The 14,153-nt window shown below is 33.2% G+C and overlaps 2 protein-coding genes across 3 annotated transcripts; both read left to right on the top strand.

Moving 5' to 3' along the window:
• The first annotated feature begins 1,966 nt into the window (after positions 1-1,966).
• LOC25497285 (chromosome transmission fidelity protein 8 homolog) lies at positions 1,967-5,934 on the top strand. Its single transcript, XM_013597203.3, has 4 exons — positions 1,967-2,123; positions 3,111-3,378; positions 4,544-4,733; positions 5,537-5,934. The coding sequence occupies exons 2-4, from the start codon at positions 3,229-3,231 to the stop codon at positions 5,608-5,610; spliced, it is 414 nt and encodes a 137-aa protein (XP_013452657.1). The 5' UTR covers positions 1,967-2,123; positions 3,111-3,228; the 3' UTR covers positions 5,611-5,934.
• Positions 5,935-7,257: 1,323 nt separating this feature from the next.
• On the top strand, positions 7,258-13,528 carry LOC25497284 (replication factor C subunit 3). Of its 2 annotated transcripts, none has more exons than XM_024785392.2 (12): positions 7,258-7,412; positions 8,501-8,615; positions 8,718-8,828; positions 9,027-9,059; positions 9,912-10,080; positions 10,453-10,634; positions 11,710-11,846; positions 11,958-12,056; positions 12,228-12,297; positions 12,389-12,463; positions 12,703-12,748; positions 13,261-13,528. In XM_024785392.2, the coding sequence occupies exons 2-12, from the start codon at positions 8,532-8,534 to the stop codon at positions 13,317-13,319; spliced, it is 1,065 nt and encodes a 354-aa protein (XP_024641160.1). In that variant the 5' UTR covers positions 7,258-7,412; positions 8,501-8,531; the 3' UTR covers positions 13,320-13,528. The 2 variants fall into 2 exon arrangements, with proteins under 2 accessions (XP_024641160.1, XP_013452656.1); XM_013597202.3 differs by having other exon boundaries at positions 7,269-7,412; positions 8,505-8,615.
• The last annotated feature ends 625 nt before the right edge of the window (positions 13,529-14,153 follow it).

Raw genomic sequence — 14,153 nt, 5'->3', positions numbered from 1 at the left:
GCCAACCATTTCAAGGTCCTCCTCAGAAGCTGAGTATAGGGCTCTATCAGTTGCAACATGTGAGCTTCAATGGATATTGTACTTGCTGAATGATCTCAATCTCAAGTGTATCAAGCAGCCAGTTCTTTATTGTGACAGTCAAAGTGCTATTCACATGGCATCAAATCCAGTATTTCATGAGAGAACAAAACATCTTGAGATTGACTGTCATTTGGTCAGAGAGAAATTGCATAAATGTGTTCTCAAGCTTCTCCCTATTTCAACCGATGAGCAACTGACAGATTTCTTAACCAAAGCACTTCCACCTCCAAAGTTCAACTCTTTCATATGCAAGTTGGGAATGATAAACATATACCATGCTCTAGCTTGTGGGAGGCTGTTAAAAGATAATACAAAAGAGATAGAAACAAACTTGCTAAATGAAGAAGTAGAAACAAGCAAAGCTTCAATTACTTGCAGCACAAGTTACTAGTCTAGAACCTGTAACAAACTTTGATGAGCTGTCAAATAGTTAGTTACTATCTAGTGTAGACCAGTGCATAATAGCTTATAGTATAGCTTCATTTGATAAGTCTATACAAGACTGTTGTATCTTCCTTTCCAAGCTAATGAGAATAATCATTCATTTTTCATATTTTTCTCTCCTTTTCTTCTCTCTTTCTTATCAGTTTCATCTTCTCAATACTAATAATTTCCACCAAGACAAAGGTTACTCGTTAAGAATTAGTAATTGATTGATATAATATGAGAGAGAAAAAACAATTACTAATTTCGTGAGTCATACAATAAGACAGAAGAAAAACAATAGTGTGTCAAAGTATAAGACAAACCTAATTTTGTTGAGTGACATAACATGTTATAGTAGCTATACATAAATTTGATATCAAATTTTAACAATAACTTAGATAATCAACGAATATAACAAGATGTTGCAATTTATTGATCAACGGACACAATTGACAATAATTTTAAATGTCATAACCTACGATTTTCAAGTGTGCAAACACATATATTCATCCGTTAATTATCCAAATTATACTGAAATATGAATGATTTTGATGTTGTCAAAGTAACATTTATTTCTTAAATGATTTTCTTGTAGACAGCATGTTTAGATCATTATAAAAAAAATCTCCACAAATTAGATTTTGATATGTGATGAATTTTTTGAAGAAATTTTATTACGTGATGATTAAATATGATGTTTTTAAATGTCAAAAGCTCAATACAAAAGTAATAAAATTTGAGTGTTTTTTTTTTTGAAGAATTACTTCATTTGCATTTAGCATTTTCTTTGTTGCGTCAAAAATAATTGTCTTTTTAAAATACCAATGCAACTTTTCTTTATTTCCACTAATATACTTTTCTTATTGAATTTCACTCGATTTAACTACTTCATTAACAACGATTAATAAAAATATTTTACTAAATAATATTAATTTTAACATTGAAATCAATCTACCTAATCATTTTCTTAAGAATTACGCACAATCGTTAAACAACATTTAAAATGAGACATATAAAGTATAAACGTTAGAGTTTTGTTATGACGACTTCAAAAATCACACAAATGATTGCCACTGATGTGTTGAGTGTGAAACTTTTTTCACCATCCCTTCCTACAAATTAAACTCACAATAATAATAATTTTTTTTATGATTTACACGGGTTAGGACTTGGCATGCCGGGGATCGAACCAACAACAATTAATTCTTACATTTGAGGTGTGATGATGACACAATAATAAGAATAATTTAATGAAAATGTTAACGAGTGTTTCTGAGACACTATTTAAGACCTTCAAAAGAGTTTTTTTTCTTAAAAAATTTATGTAATGAATGAATCGAAAATTGAAATATTTGACATTTACACGTTAACATATCCATAATTTAATTAAGTAAAACCAAACAAAGCAAAAATGGCGCAAAAAGCAATAATTCACACATTCACTCTCAATTTGGGCGGGAACTCATTTCCCACAAACTTTTCCCTCTAACAATCGAAAAAAAAAAGGTTTTATTGAGAACTGAGAAGAACCCTAGACCGCATCACTGCATCCTCAACCGCATACTCCGTCGCTCCTCTCTCCGTCTCTGCTTCCGCTCCGTTCGTCATCGGTAAAGGTATGCATAAATCAAACTACCAACATTCAGATTCTGCATACTTCGTTTTCAATTTTTGCTTTCGATGCTTAGATTTATAATTATATTTGCTTTAATTATGTAGTATATGCTATGTGTCTTTTTTGCAACTTTGAATTTAGATCGAAAATGTTCACTAAATGCTGTCCAAATCAACCTGTTTAACAATTCTTTATAGAGTAAACCACCAAATTCGTCTTTAACTTTGTAAGATGCTCTCAAACAGGTTCCTGATGTTATTAATATATCAAAAAAAAAAAAAAATCCGACTCTGTCAAATTTTACACATATTAGTCATTTGAGAGTTGTGGACCCAAATCCGATAGTAAAATTAGGGACTAAATTGAAAGTAATTGGTTAAATATAGAGACCAAATCGATAGTAAGTGATTAAAATATAGGGATCAACTTGACAGTTTAGTAGAGTCCATAATCTCAAGGAACTATTTGAGAGTGCTCTACAAAGTCAAGAACTAATATGGTGGTTTACCCAATTTTTTTGTTTTTGAATTTTTGTATAATTGATTTCATGGCGATGGGGAGTGGAGGAGTACTTACTGCCTATGTAGCCCCGATACACCAATGGGGAACGTATTTCAATGTTCTTAAATAGCAGATATTACGTAGCAGAATTAGGAGGACAATATGTTATTGTTCTGCTATAAGTTATTTAGTACAAATTATTTTTCAAATAGTGACTATAGTGGAGCTTAGCATTGTGGCATAGCGGAATTTCAACAATCCGCTATCCATGCTTCAGAACACTCATGTGGTTATATTCAATCATTTTCAATTTTTCAAATTATTACCAGTGACCATGTGTCATTGCCGTGTCCATTGTTCGAGTCTTTGTCAGTGCTTCATAGATTGAGTCTGTGTCACTTTAAGATTCAAAAACATCAATATTCCATTGTATCACTATTTTTCAATGGATCGGTTTGAATATGAACACCCTAATTTCCATGGTTAGGAAAGGGAAACGGAGTACATAAGAGCGCGGGAAAAGCAAGAATCTTTGGCACCAAAAGACGTTACTATAAATAAGTTTGTGTGTATACCGATCGGAAGTTGAAAAAGAGAGGAAAAAGATGCAGATTCGTGTACAGTGCAATTGTGAGGAAGGAAACTGTGTGGAATGGGGCATTGTTGAACTGCAAGGAGTTGTTGAACCACAGCCTGGTTTTCAGGATTCCCTTGCCAACCTTCAAATTGGCACTCTCTGCCGTCCTTCTTCTCAGGTTGCCACTTGCCACTATTCTTTTCCATCATTTTACCAATTAACAACTCAAATTATGATCTCATTATGTATCTCATCTCTATCATGATTATTGGTTATTATCTTTTTCTTTGCAAATAGTTATATATTCACATATTGTTTACAATTATTTCTTATTCAAAGTGTTTGACCTCAATGGAGACTTATTGTGATATCAATTTTTAACTGAAAAATTAGGGTTTGAATAATCGTCAATTTGGTTAAGGTTTTTCAAGTGGGGTTTAATCCTACAAAGCTTTTGAAATAGAGACTAAAAGTGAATAAAATTTATTTAGTGTTAAACTTGAGATGTTGTGATTTTATATGGACTATTGATAGTGTAAGAGATTGAATGTTTGATAGCGAGGAATAAACATACTGATGTGGGTGTTACTTTGACATGGAAGTGGGTGTTACTTTGACATGGAAATAAAGCTTTTATTTTGTAAAATATAATTATAATATTTTAGAGTAAAAAATGTATAATGATATTCTTAATTATCTGTCCAAAAGCTTAAAGGGTTCTTAAGATAAAGTTGCTTAGTTTAATTCGGATAGACCAACAATTAATTTTATATCATTTCTGTCCAAAAGTTGCTGGTCTTGTCAATCTTCTTCGCAGGGACGCCAGAAACTTTCTACCTTAGGGAGTAGTTTGCTTGTGTTGGCTTGTTTTCTTTTCTTTTCTTTTCCTGTTTGGTTAGTTATTTTTGTAACCAAAAAAGAACACTAGGAAATATTGGACACATTTTCACAAGTGTCCTATGTTCGTATAAATGGAAAAAGTTGTTTTGGATTGATGTTAATGATGAGAAAAATATAGTATCAACTTTGTCCTAAACTATAAGAGTCCTGATTTAGCTTCCATACAGAATTGCATGATGTAGTTATCTATCTTGGTTGTTTGATCTCAAATCAATGATAACAATTATTTAAAGACGATTTGGTGAAAAGGTGTAATATGAGTAGATTCGAGCTCTAAATGACAGACAATACTAATTGATGTGTGTAACTGTGTTTTTTCAATGCAGTGAATCCGAATTTGTATGAGTTTATGATATAGTCTTTACATAGATTGGAATCCACTGTCACCTTTTCTTAAATAGGAAAACAAACTAATATATTGTGTCCATTGTTTTGTTTTTCAGGAAGTCTACACTTTAACTATTGGGTACCATGAACTGACAGGGTCAAAGGTCTCCTTGAAGAAGCCGTTGTTGGTGCTCAAGAAAGTCAAGCATCCAGATGGAGACAGTTGCGGTCAGGTGGAGTTACGGGTTGTTGGAATCATTCGACAGAAAATTCTGTTCAAGACCAGACCAAGGGCCATCATTTCTAGTAAGATCTGACTGTCCTATAATCTCAATATCCCCTGTTGGAATTTGTTTTTCATTCTGTTGATAACAATTCAGAAGCAATATACGACACTTCCGAAATTTGAAAATGGCTACTAGAATTGGAATATGCATGAGAACCTGCCAAAGTCTTGTTGCTATCTAATGTTCTGTTAATATTCTAGTATTGTTTTCATTAGCATTAAGAAATCATTTTAATTCTAAAAAGGTGGAAACCTACTGCAGTTTTGGTTTTGGGCTAACTAGAAGACAAACCTTACTGTTATGTAAAGCACAGTCACACAATCTAGAAAACATGACCTGAGGAATGAAGATTGAACAACAGGCAGATTCTTACGTACCAAACTAGACTTCAAAAGACATACCAAATAACGAGTCATTTGATCTTTATCTAACAATTGAGATATATGATTTTGTGACAGTAGAGAATACAAATTCTGAAAAATATCGAATAATTTTTCATTTTTAGTCCTCTGTTTATTATGAACAATTGAAAGGGAATTTGGCAATCATGTCATCTAAAATATGCTAAAGTTTTGGTTAGGAAACTCGCTTTATATTTTTGGCTCTGTTTATTATTACATGTATTTGTGGCTGTTTCCTATGTTAACTGTATTACGTACGCAATTGATGCGCTTTCTGGTTAAGAACAACAATAATTTTGTCCCATGTATTTTTTGCATTTATTTATACATTTCATCTGTCGCCATGTGCTATCTTTACCATTGTTTCGTGAAATTGGAGGCCCACTACTAATGTTGTGCTTCTTTTTCTTGTTTTCTCAAGAACCACCAGTTACATCTAAAGAAAAACAAAAGTCTATCACGACAGGCTCTGCTCCTTCAAATCAAGCTGTGTGACATTCACCGTCGTTGTCATTCAATAAACTCATGTTGGACCAGAAATCTGGAGAAGTTCAAGGAGACACACATATCCCTCTTTTCTACACTGCAAGCAAAATTTAGGAAGCTTCTATGTGTCATTCATACATATTTGTAATCTTAGAAACCATTTATGAGTGGAACATGATTTAATGGCAAAAGTTGTTGTAATATATTGTTAAGAGGTGTTTGATTTGTCATTATCTTTAACATCTGTTTTAGTGTAAATTGCTAGTAATTTATTATCAGAATTTCTAAAAGCACTTGTTCAAAAAGAATTTCTAAAAGCATTGAAGAAGGAAATTGTGTTGGGGATTGGAAATTTTTTTAAGTGTATAACAAAACTGTGTTTCTATCAGTTCAATTACCATGCAATTATCTGACTTCAAGATGTGGTTGTGACAAGTTCTCACCTTCTATTAAGTTTATTCCTCACCATGTAATATTCAATCACTTACACTGTCAGTCTAAATAAATAACATCTTTCAAGTTTAACCCTAAATAAATGTGGAGACGATCGTCCATAAGTCCTAACTTAATTGAGAAAAATGCCGAAATTGCAAGGTCAAATGTTGTGACCGGGTTTCCAACCTCGATCATTCCACTTGTGTGTTGGTTTCAAAGGTTATTTGTCATTTGATCTATCTACCAAAGTAGTTTTATGTGTCATTACCATTGGTGTAATGTGCAAATAACATATTTCTCACCATCAATATTCAATTTTTAACACTATAGTACGTAGAAAAGAAAATCTCTAACACTATAATTTCATATAACTTGTACAAAAAAACTTTTTAGGATTATCCGCACTTCTAAAACCCTTGCCGAAAAGACGATTATTCAAACCCTAATATTTCAGTCAAAATTGAAATCACAGTGAGTCCTATTGAGATCAAACACTATTACATTAAATGAGAAATGATTTTAAACAATACGAGACTATATAATTATTTGCAAAGAAAAAAAAAATTTGATATTTTAGAAAATATTATCATTATATATTTAAATTTAGCATATTAAAATCTAACAAGATGTATATGTAAAACTATTTTACTATTTATGTAGGTTAAAAAAATTTGTGTCACATAAGTACAACTGAAATGATATATGTGAGAACATTTAATATGCTAAGGCTCGCACAATTTTCAACTTCTCAATACTGAGGATATGTGTTTTCCTGCTAAACTCTTTCGAACCAATAAAAACTCTTGAAAAATGAACGGAATCATAATATAATTTCTCCATTACAAAAAATAATTTACAATTCGAAGAAATATATTGATAGTAATTAGTAAGACAACCCACTTAGGTTGATCCAATAATGTTGGCTTGAGAACTTAGAATGTGTTCCTCCAAAAATCTTAAGTTCTATTCTTCTTTTATACAGGTAATTTAACTTATTCAAAAATATTAAATCACTCACATATAAACTTTTTCATTCATTATAATTTTACCTAATTCGAATTATTAGTCTGAGTAGTTACACTTAAATATATGATAATATCATAGACCATGCAAAAATTCCTTCATAGAAAAACTAAAAAATTGGCGCAATAGATTCTTAATTTTGGCGGGAATTCATAATTTCCTATTAACTAATTATTTTTTTAATAAATAAAAAATAAAACAAATAAATCTATGTTGAGCATGAAGAAGTGAGAACCCTTGTAACCAAAAAAAAAGAAGTGAGAACCCTAGACCGTCGCATCTGCAGCCTTCCACCCCGGCGCTCCTCTGTTCCGCTCGAGCTCGACTGCTCACTCTCTCCATCTCCGTCTTTGGTAAATCAAACTTCCAAGATACAGATTCTACATACTTTGTTTTCAATTTTTCCGTTCGATCAACTATCTTTGTTTTTTCTTCAATTTTTTGTTTGCTGAGATGTCTATGTTTGCAACGTTGATTTCATTTTAGATTGAAGTTGTTTGCGAAATTCTTGCAGAATTAAGCATTTTGATAATTTTTCCTACTCAAATTTAGTCATAAGCTTTATTTATTAGTGGGAAAAAAATCATAATTTCTTGAATTATTGTATGATTGATTTCATCTGATTCCACGGGGATGAGGAGTAGGACAGTAACATGCATGCCCGGTGTCCGACAATGTCTGACACCGACACATGCGATTATATCTATTAAGAACGGACACATATGGCATTAGGTGTGTCCTGGTGTCCGACATTTGTACACGTGTCAAAGAAGTGTCCCAAAAAAAACTTTATTTTCTTGCTTCGACACACTTTTACACTCTTTGAACACTTCTCAGACACTTTTATGGGGGTTAAAGATGTGTTGAAGCAGTGATTATTAATGATGGGGATTTGGAAATTAAATTTGATAGCATCATTTTTAGCTTTTCAGTTGAGTAGAGGAATGAAAGGAGGTGAAAAATTGTCGTATTTTGTTTAAGAGCTTTTTTGTAATGAACCAAATTGCTTAAATTCGATGTACACATATATATTTTAATTCTCAATTTAGATTTTTTTTATAAATATGTATGCATCGGTGTCGGTGTCCTATATTTTAAATTAGCAGTGTTTACATGTTCGTGTCCGTGTCGTGTCAGAATCCGTGCTTTATAGGAGTATATTCAATTATATCATTTTCTCGAGTAAACAGTGTCGACACGTCACTATTTCAGTGTGTGTTTGGTGTCTGTGTTGGCTCTTCATAGATACTTACTATCTCTATGTAGCACCGACACACAGCGAATGTGGCTATATTCAATCATTTCCATTTTTTCATATTATTATTGTGTCTGCTTAAGTGTTTCTTTACTACCCCTGCCCCATTGACACCCCTTTATACAAGGAAATGGCCTTTGTTAAACATAGTGAGTCTGATTAGTGTGTGTGTGTGTGTAATTGAAGAAAGAAGCGGGAGAAGTTATTGAGAAGAAAGATGTTGTGGGTTGACAAGTACCGTCCCAAAACTCTTGACCATGCTATGGTTCACAGCGACATCGCTCAAAATCTCAAGAAATTGGTAACTCTCGTGCATACTCTCCTTTTGTATTTGAATCAATCAAATTTGTCTTTTATATTTTTAAAGTTGTAATTTCTGTTTGGATTGGATTTCTTGTTGCAGGTTACTGAACATGATTGCCCTCATTTGTTGTTCTATGGCCCATCAGGCGCTGGCAAGAAAACACTCATCATGGCTCTTCTCCGCCAAATGTTTGGACCCGGTGCTGAGAAGGTATTTTTTTTAAACCCTGTTTTTGTCACTCGTTTCACTGATTACTTTTTAAAGAAAGTGAATCTGAATTTTGAAAGAATCTTTATTTTGGCATATTCCCTGAGAATGCAATCCTTGTGTGAGCACCAAAGCAATTTTAGTAAGATGTTTTGTTGTTTTTCTTTTCATGTGTTCTTATAATTATCTTTGATGTTTCAGGTGAAGGTGGAAAATAGGGCATGGAAAGTGGATGTAAGCTTCATTCTTTTTCACACTCCCCTTTTCTTTCTGTGTTATTGCAAATTTTTATTTATTGGAAGCACTCTTACACTGGTATAGCTTTGGAGATTTTATGTGTACCCTTACTTAGTGAGCAATGTCTGCCTGAATATTATTATGGTATGGACCACTAATTGTTAAACAGTTCCGGTATATTGAGAGAGAAGAAGAGTTCCATAGAATGAGAAACCTTATTGATATCAACTTACCACTGATTTGTTTTTACATAGTATTATGTTAGACATTCATTAAACATTGCTGTAGGAGGAGAGGCAGAGGCCTAGAAGGCCAAAAATGACCTTGAGTTTTGTGGTAGTTACACTTTTTATTAATTAATTGTGTGTTGTTAGTAAGAATAAATAGGAAAAAGGCAAGTCATAATTGGTTGTCTAGAAGTTATTGAGTGGTTATTGGATGGGAGAGAACCAAGCTCTCAAATCTTGGTAGGAACCATGTCCTGTGTCTTTGTTCTACATCTTATTTCCTTTTTAATTCCTGAAACCATTGTTCTGTGTGTTCTTGCAATATTCTGGTGGTGAGCTATTTCCAGAACTGTTTGGTACCTGTTTCTATCATATCATACTTTTGACAGTGGAATTGGGTTTCCACAACTCTTTTGATTATAGGAGATGCCTCAAAATGAATGCCTTCTACTCAGAATAAACAAACATTTATTTAGATTTTTTTGCTTAGTAATATCATTGTCTTGATCCTTGGAAATTCCAATATTATGTGCACTACATTTTCTCTGTATAGTGAACTGAATCATTGGTGTCTTATTTGGCTATTTATTATTATTTTGAAGTACTTGAGCACTGTTTTCAGGCTGGAAGTAGATCTATAGATTTAGAGCTGACTACATTATCAAGTGCGAACCACATCGAAATGACTCCAAGTGATGCAGGCTTTCAGGACAGATACATTGTTCAAGAAATAATCAAAGAAATGGCTAAGAATAGACCCATTGATACTAAAGGGAAGAAAGGATTTAAAGGTAACCGGCTGTTTTTGTTGTTAAACTTAAACTACACTTGTGTTATTTTAAGATAATAAAAGAAGGAATCTTCATGGCCAACAAATAGTGGAGCTTTTTGCACAATTGAATGTTATCTTTCAATTCTTATGACTTGTGAAACATTATCTCTTTGATTGTGTATAATGTTGTTTGGTCTGGTAGTGTCTGTTTTACTTGTGTAATGCTTTAAGGCTCCGTTTCTTTATCGCTATGTGAAATATCAAATAAGAAACCTCTCCACCTTGGCTTGCATTATAACTACAAGATTTACTAGAATTCATATTATTTTGTTTCTATTTTATAGTTTGCTTCAGCTTTGTCAAGCTGATTTTAGATTTTATTTTGTATCAGTACTAGTGCTTAATGATGTTGACAAACTCTCTAGAGAAGCTCAACATTCTCTCCGCAGAACAATGGAGAAATACAGCGCTTATTGCAGATTAGTTCTATGTTGCAATAGCTCTTCAAGAGTCACAGAAGCAATCCGCTCCCGTTGTCTTAATGTGCGAATTAATGCACCAAGTGAAGAACAGGTAAATAAATTTTAAGTTTTCTGTAGTGTCCAAGGAAATAATGGAATCTGTTTCCTATGTTTTTTTTCCCCTTGTTTTTTAGCATCGAGGCAATTGTTTACTCTGGTAGGGTTGTGATTGTGAGTAGTAAGTAGTTTCATCGTTTACAATGTTATTATTATTGCTTATTCGTTATTTCCAGTAGATGAATGTTGTTCTGTGAGGTGGCTTGCTGCTACTATTGCAAGATGATAGTAGGATAAGTCCATGCTTCATAATTTTTATTTTTAAACAAGGGAGGGCCTAAGCTCAAAACATGAAAACTGTAAGGAAACCATACGGGCAGTAGCTATTGCCAAAACATCAAAATTCAAGAACTGAACGCGTGAAGTCGGTGAATGATCATAGACTACCAGAGGAGTAGTTTGTTCGCCACCCAAGTTAACAAGACATTCTACGTACTTATTGGCTTCCCAGAGAACATGCTTAATATTGACCCCCAATCCTTTGTAAGATTCTTTATGTGCTGAAACCAACCGGCACCTTTTAGCACTTCCAAGATCATTTCTCCTAAGAATGTTGATTATGACAGAAGATCTTTGCCAGGAATACTAAAAAATGCAGATTAAGAAACTTGGATAGGAAGGTTGGGTTTCCGATTATAAAATGCTTTTCTAGATATACTGAAGGGTTACGGCAGTGATATTACTTTTTGCGATTTGGTCAAGTTCTCTTCCAAGGATTCTATATGCTTAATTATTGAAATATTTTTGTTAAGGGTCATGTTAACATGTGCCCTTAGGGCATATTTTAAGGTTGCTACAAGGAGCAAGTATTTATTGAGAAACATTAAATTTTAAGCTTGCGAGAAATAAATTGGCACTATTTTCAACACATAATTTCTATCTTTAGCACCTTAACATGTGCCCTTAGGGCACAAGTTATCATTTTCCTTTTGTTAATGAACATTGATTTGCATTTCCACTCTATAAGTTGAATGTTAATGGTCATTGTATATATACTGATCTTGTCTAGCATATGCATTCTATAAGTTCAATGCTCATCTTTATTGAATATTTGGAAATCCATGTGGCAGATTGTTGAAGTTTTACAGTTCATTGGTAAGAAAGAAGGGCTGCAACTTCCTTCTAGTTTGGCTGCTCGCATAGCAGAGAAATCAAATCGGAATTTAAGGAGGGCCATATTGTCATTTGAGACTTGTCGTGTCCAACAGTAAGCTCCACAAGCTTCCAATTTAATCTGGGATGCATAATCTCAGATCTTCATCTCTTCTCAAAGCTTTTCTTTAAGGAAGACTACTGACAGCTCATGTGTTGCTTGTAGGTATCCTTTCACCGACAAGCAAACAATTCCCCCAATGGACTGGGAGGAATATATTTCTGAAATTGCATCTGACATAATGAAGGAACAGAGCCCAAAAAGGTTTGTTTTTGATACAGTTAACACTTTTCTCATCCTTCATGATTAACAAAACGTTTCATTCAACCTTGTCAGTTTTTATAACTGCCTACTTGTTTGTGTTGTCAACTAATTTCTCATTTCATTTATGTGCTATGCATGTTTCGTCTCTCATAATATGCTATTACGCTTTAGGTTGTTTCAAGTTCGAGGAAAGCTGTATGAGCTGCTGACCAATTGCATTCCTCCCGAGATCATTTTGAAGGTAAATGTGTTGTTGCACAATGTCCCAACGTGCGGGCTTTTCTTTGATTTTTTTTTCTTACTCGACTCTGACGTTGTAATTTTTGCTTCAGAGACTTCTTTATGAGCTATTGAGGAAACTTGATGCGGAACTGAAGCATGAAGTCTGCCATTGGGCAGCATATTATGTAAGTGCATTATCAAAATATGATACTTCATGTCAATAGCGGCAGTCTTTATGACAGTGCCTTCAGCATGAACTCGGGCCTTCTGTATATGTGTTACCTAATTTGATAGCTTATGCAACAAATCTATTCTTCATTTGCTTGATATTAGACAAGTTAATAGTTGAAGATTCGTGTTTCCAATTTTACCTCATTTTTCAAAGTAATGAGATGCTGATTCTTCTTTCCCCTCATTTAACCAGGAGCATAGGATGCGCCTTGGACAGAAGGCAATTTTTCACATTGAAGGTACTTTGATCTGAATGTGTGAAATAGTTGGGTGCATGGTTATAAACTTATGAGCTTGTTGCTTGCTGACCATTGCAAATAAAGAATAAACCATCAATTCCGTCCTTAATTTGCACATTCTCTCCTAGTTTATCTCCAAAGTAAATGAAAATAAGTAGTCCATAATATTTTGTCACACTCGCCATATTAGTCCATGCTATTATTTACTGACAAAACATAAGTAACTAATTTGATAGATTTAACATGTTAGGGACTAACTGGACAAATATTACAAATGTTGGGGACTAATTATTATCATTTACTTCAATAGACAAAATAGCAGAGAGAATGCAAATTCAGTGACAAAAATGGCGGTTTGCACGAAATTCTGATATAGACCCTCTATATTTTTTGACTCTAGACTTGTTTATAGCAATTGCTTTATACAAGGTGAATGTATATATTGGTATATAAGTCATGGGTCTATACAATATTTGCTTGCTGATTATATTTTATTTTCTCTACGTATTCAGCATTTGTGGCTAAGTTTATGAGCGTCTACAAGTCCTTCCTCATCGCAACATTCGGCTGAAGAAAGGACGGTGCTTTGCTTTTCGAAGATACAATTTTATTGTATTAATGATTGGAAATAACTTGCATGATGAGTTTTCTCTCATCTTCTCAACTTAAGGTTTTCTCATCTTGTATGCATACTGCAATCATCATGGAAGATTTCTAATGTTTTGGTTTGTATAGATGTTATGCTTCGTAATATTATGTGCTTTGCATGATGTTTGATTATCCCACCTTCTACTTACTACATATGGTTTCAATTTGAAGGAAATCAATTCTTTAATCTCATCTATCTCTTTGAAACTAAAGACTACATGAAATTCAACTGTGTAATAAATTCAAGAAAAAATGTTGCTAACAATACTTGTTACAAATGTCAGTTCATAAATGCTAGAAGACCCAATTGTCACATCCAAATGTAGTTAGCCTCCCATTGGACCCAATTGTCACATTTATATCTAATTAGCCAGCAACATTGCACGTGTCAGTTAACTGTTTTCTTTTATGGAGCATTTTACAATCTACAGTTATCTTATTTGATGTGCAACAAATATGAAATCAAACTCCGGCAAATAATTACCATAAATCAATCTACAGAGGTTCATGTTGCAATGTCATGGCATTTTTTTTTCAAAAGGTTGTTTTTAAGCACACGTTTTATTTTCCTCTAAAAAAAAGTACACATTTGATTTTATTATGGAGGTCTAAGGTAATTGATTGTCTTGGTGGCTTTACTATGAATCTGTCTTGGAGTGATTATTAAGCCAAAGACAATCCTTTTTAGATCAACTACATAGCATCTAATTACAGTTTTTCTTTAAAGAAATACTAGTACAATAGAAGAAACTTGTAT

This window comes from Medicago truncatula, chromosome 6 (assembly GCF_003473485.1).
Source record: "Medicago truncatula cultivar Jemalong A17 chromosome 6, MtrunA17r5.0-ANR, whole genome shotgun sequence".
NCBI lineage: Eukaryota > Viridiplantae > Streptophyta > Magnoliopsida > Fabales > Fabaceae > Medicago > Medicago truncatula.
This window is presented reverse-complemented; position numbering and strand designations above follow the sequence as displayed.

Bases quoted from the DNA above. Each gene is read 5' to 3' on its own strand.
- LOC25497284 (XM_024785392.2), top strand. From the start codon at position 8,532: ATGTTGTGGGTTGACAAGTACCGTCCCAAAACTCTTGACCATGCTATG. The intron at 9,060-9,911 runs GTAAGCTTCATT...CACTGTTTTCAG, and splicing joins ATAGGGCATGGAAAGTGGAT to GCTGGAAGTAGATCTATAGA. The intron at 12,298-12,388 runs GTAAATGTGTTG...TTTTTGCTTCAG, and splicing joins CTCCCGAGATCATTTTGAAG to AGACTTCTTTATGAGCTATT.
- LOC25497285 (XM_013597203.3), top strand. From the start codon at position 3,229: ATGCAGATTCGTGTACAGTGCAATTGTGAGGAAGGAAACTGTGTGGAA. The intron at 3,379-4,543 runs GTTGCCACTTGC...TTTGTTTTTCAG, and splicing joins TCTGCCGTCCTTCTTCTCAG to GAAGTCTACACTTTAACTAT. The intron at 4,734-5,536 runs GTAAGATCTGAC...TGTTTTCTCAAG, and splicing joins ACCAAGGGCCATCATTTCTA to AACCACCAGTTACATCTAAA.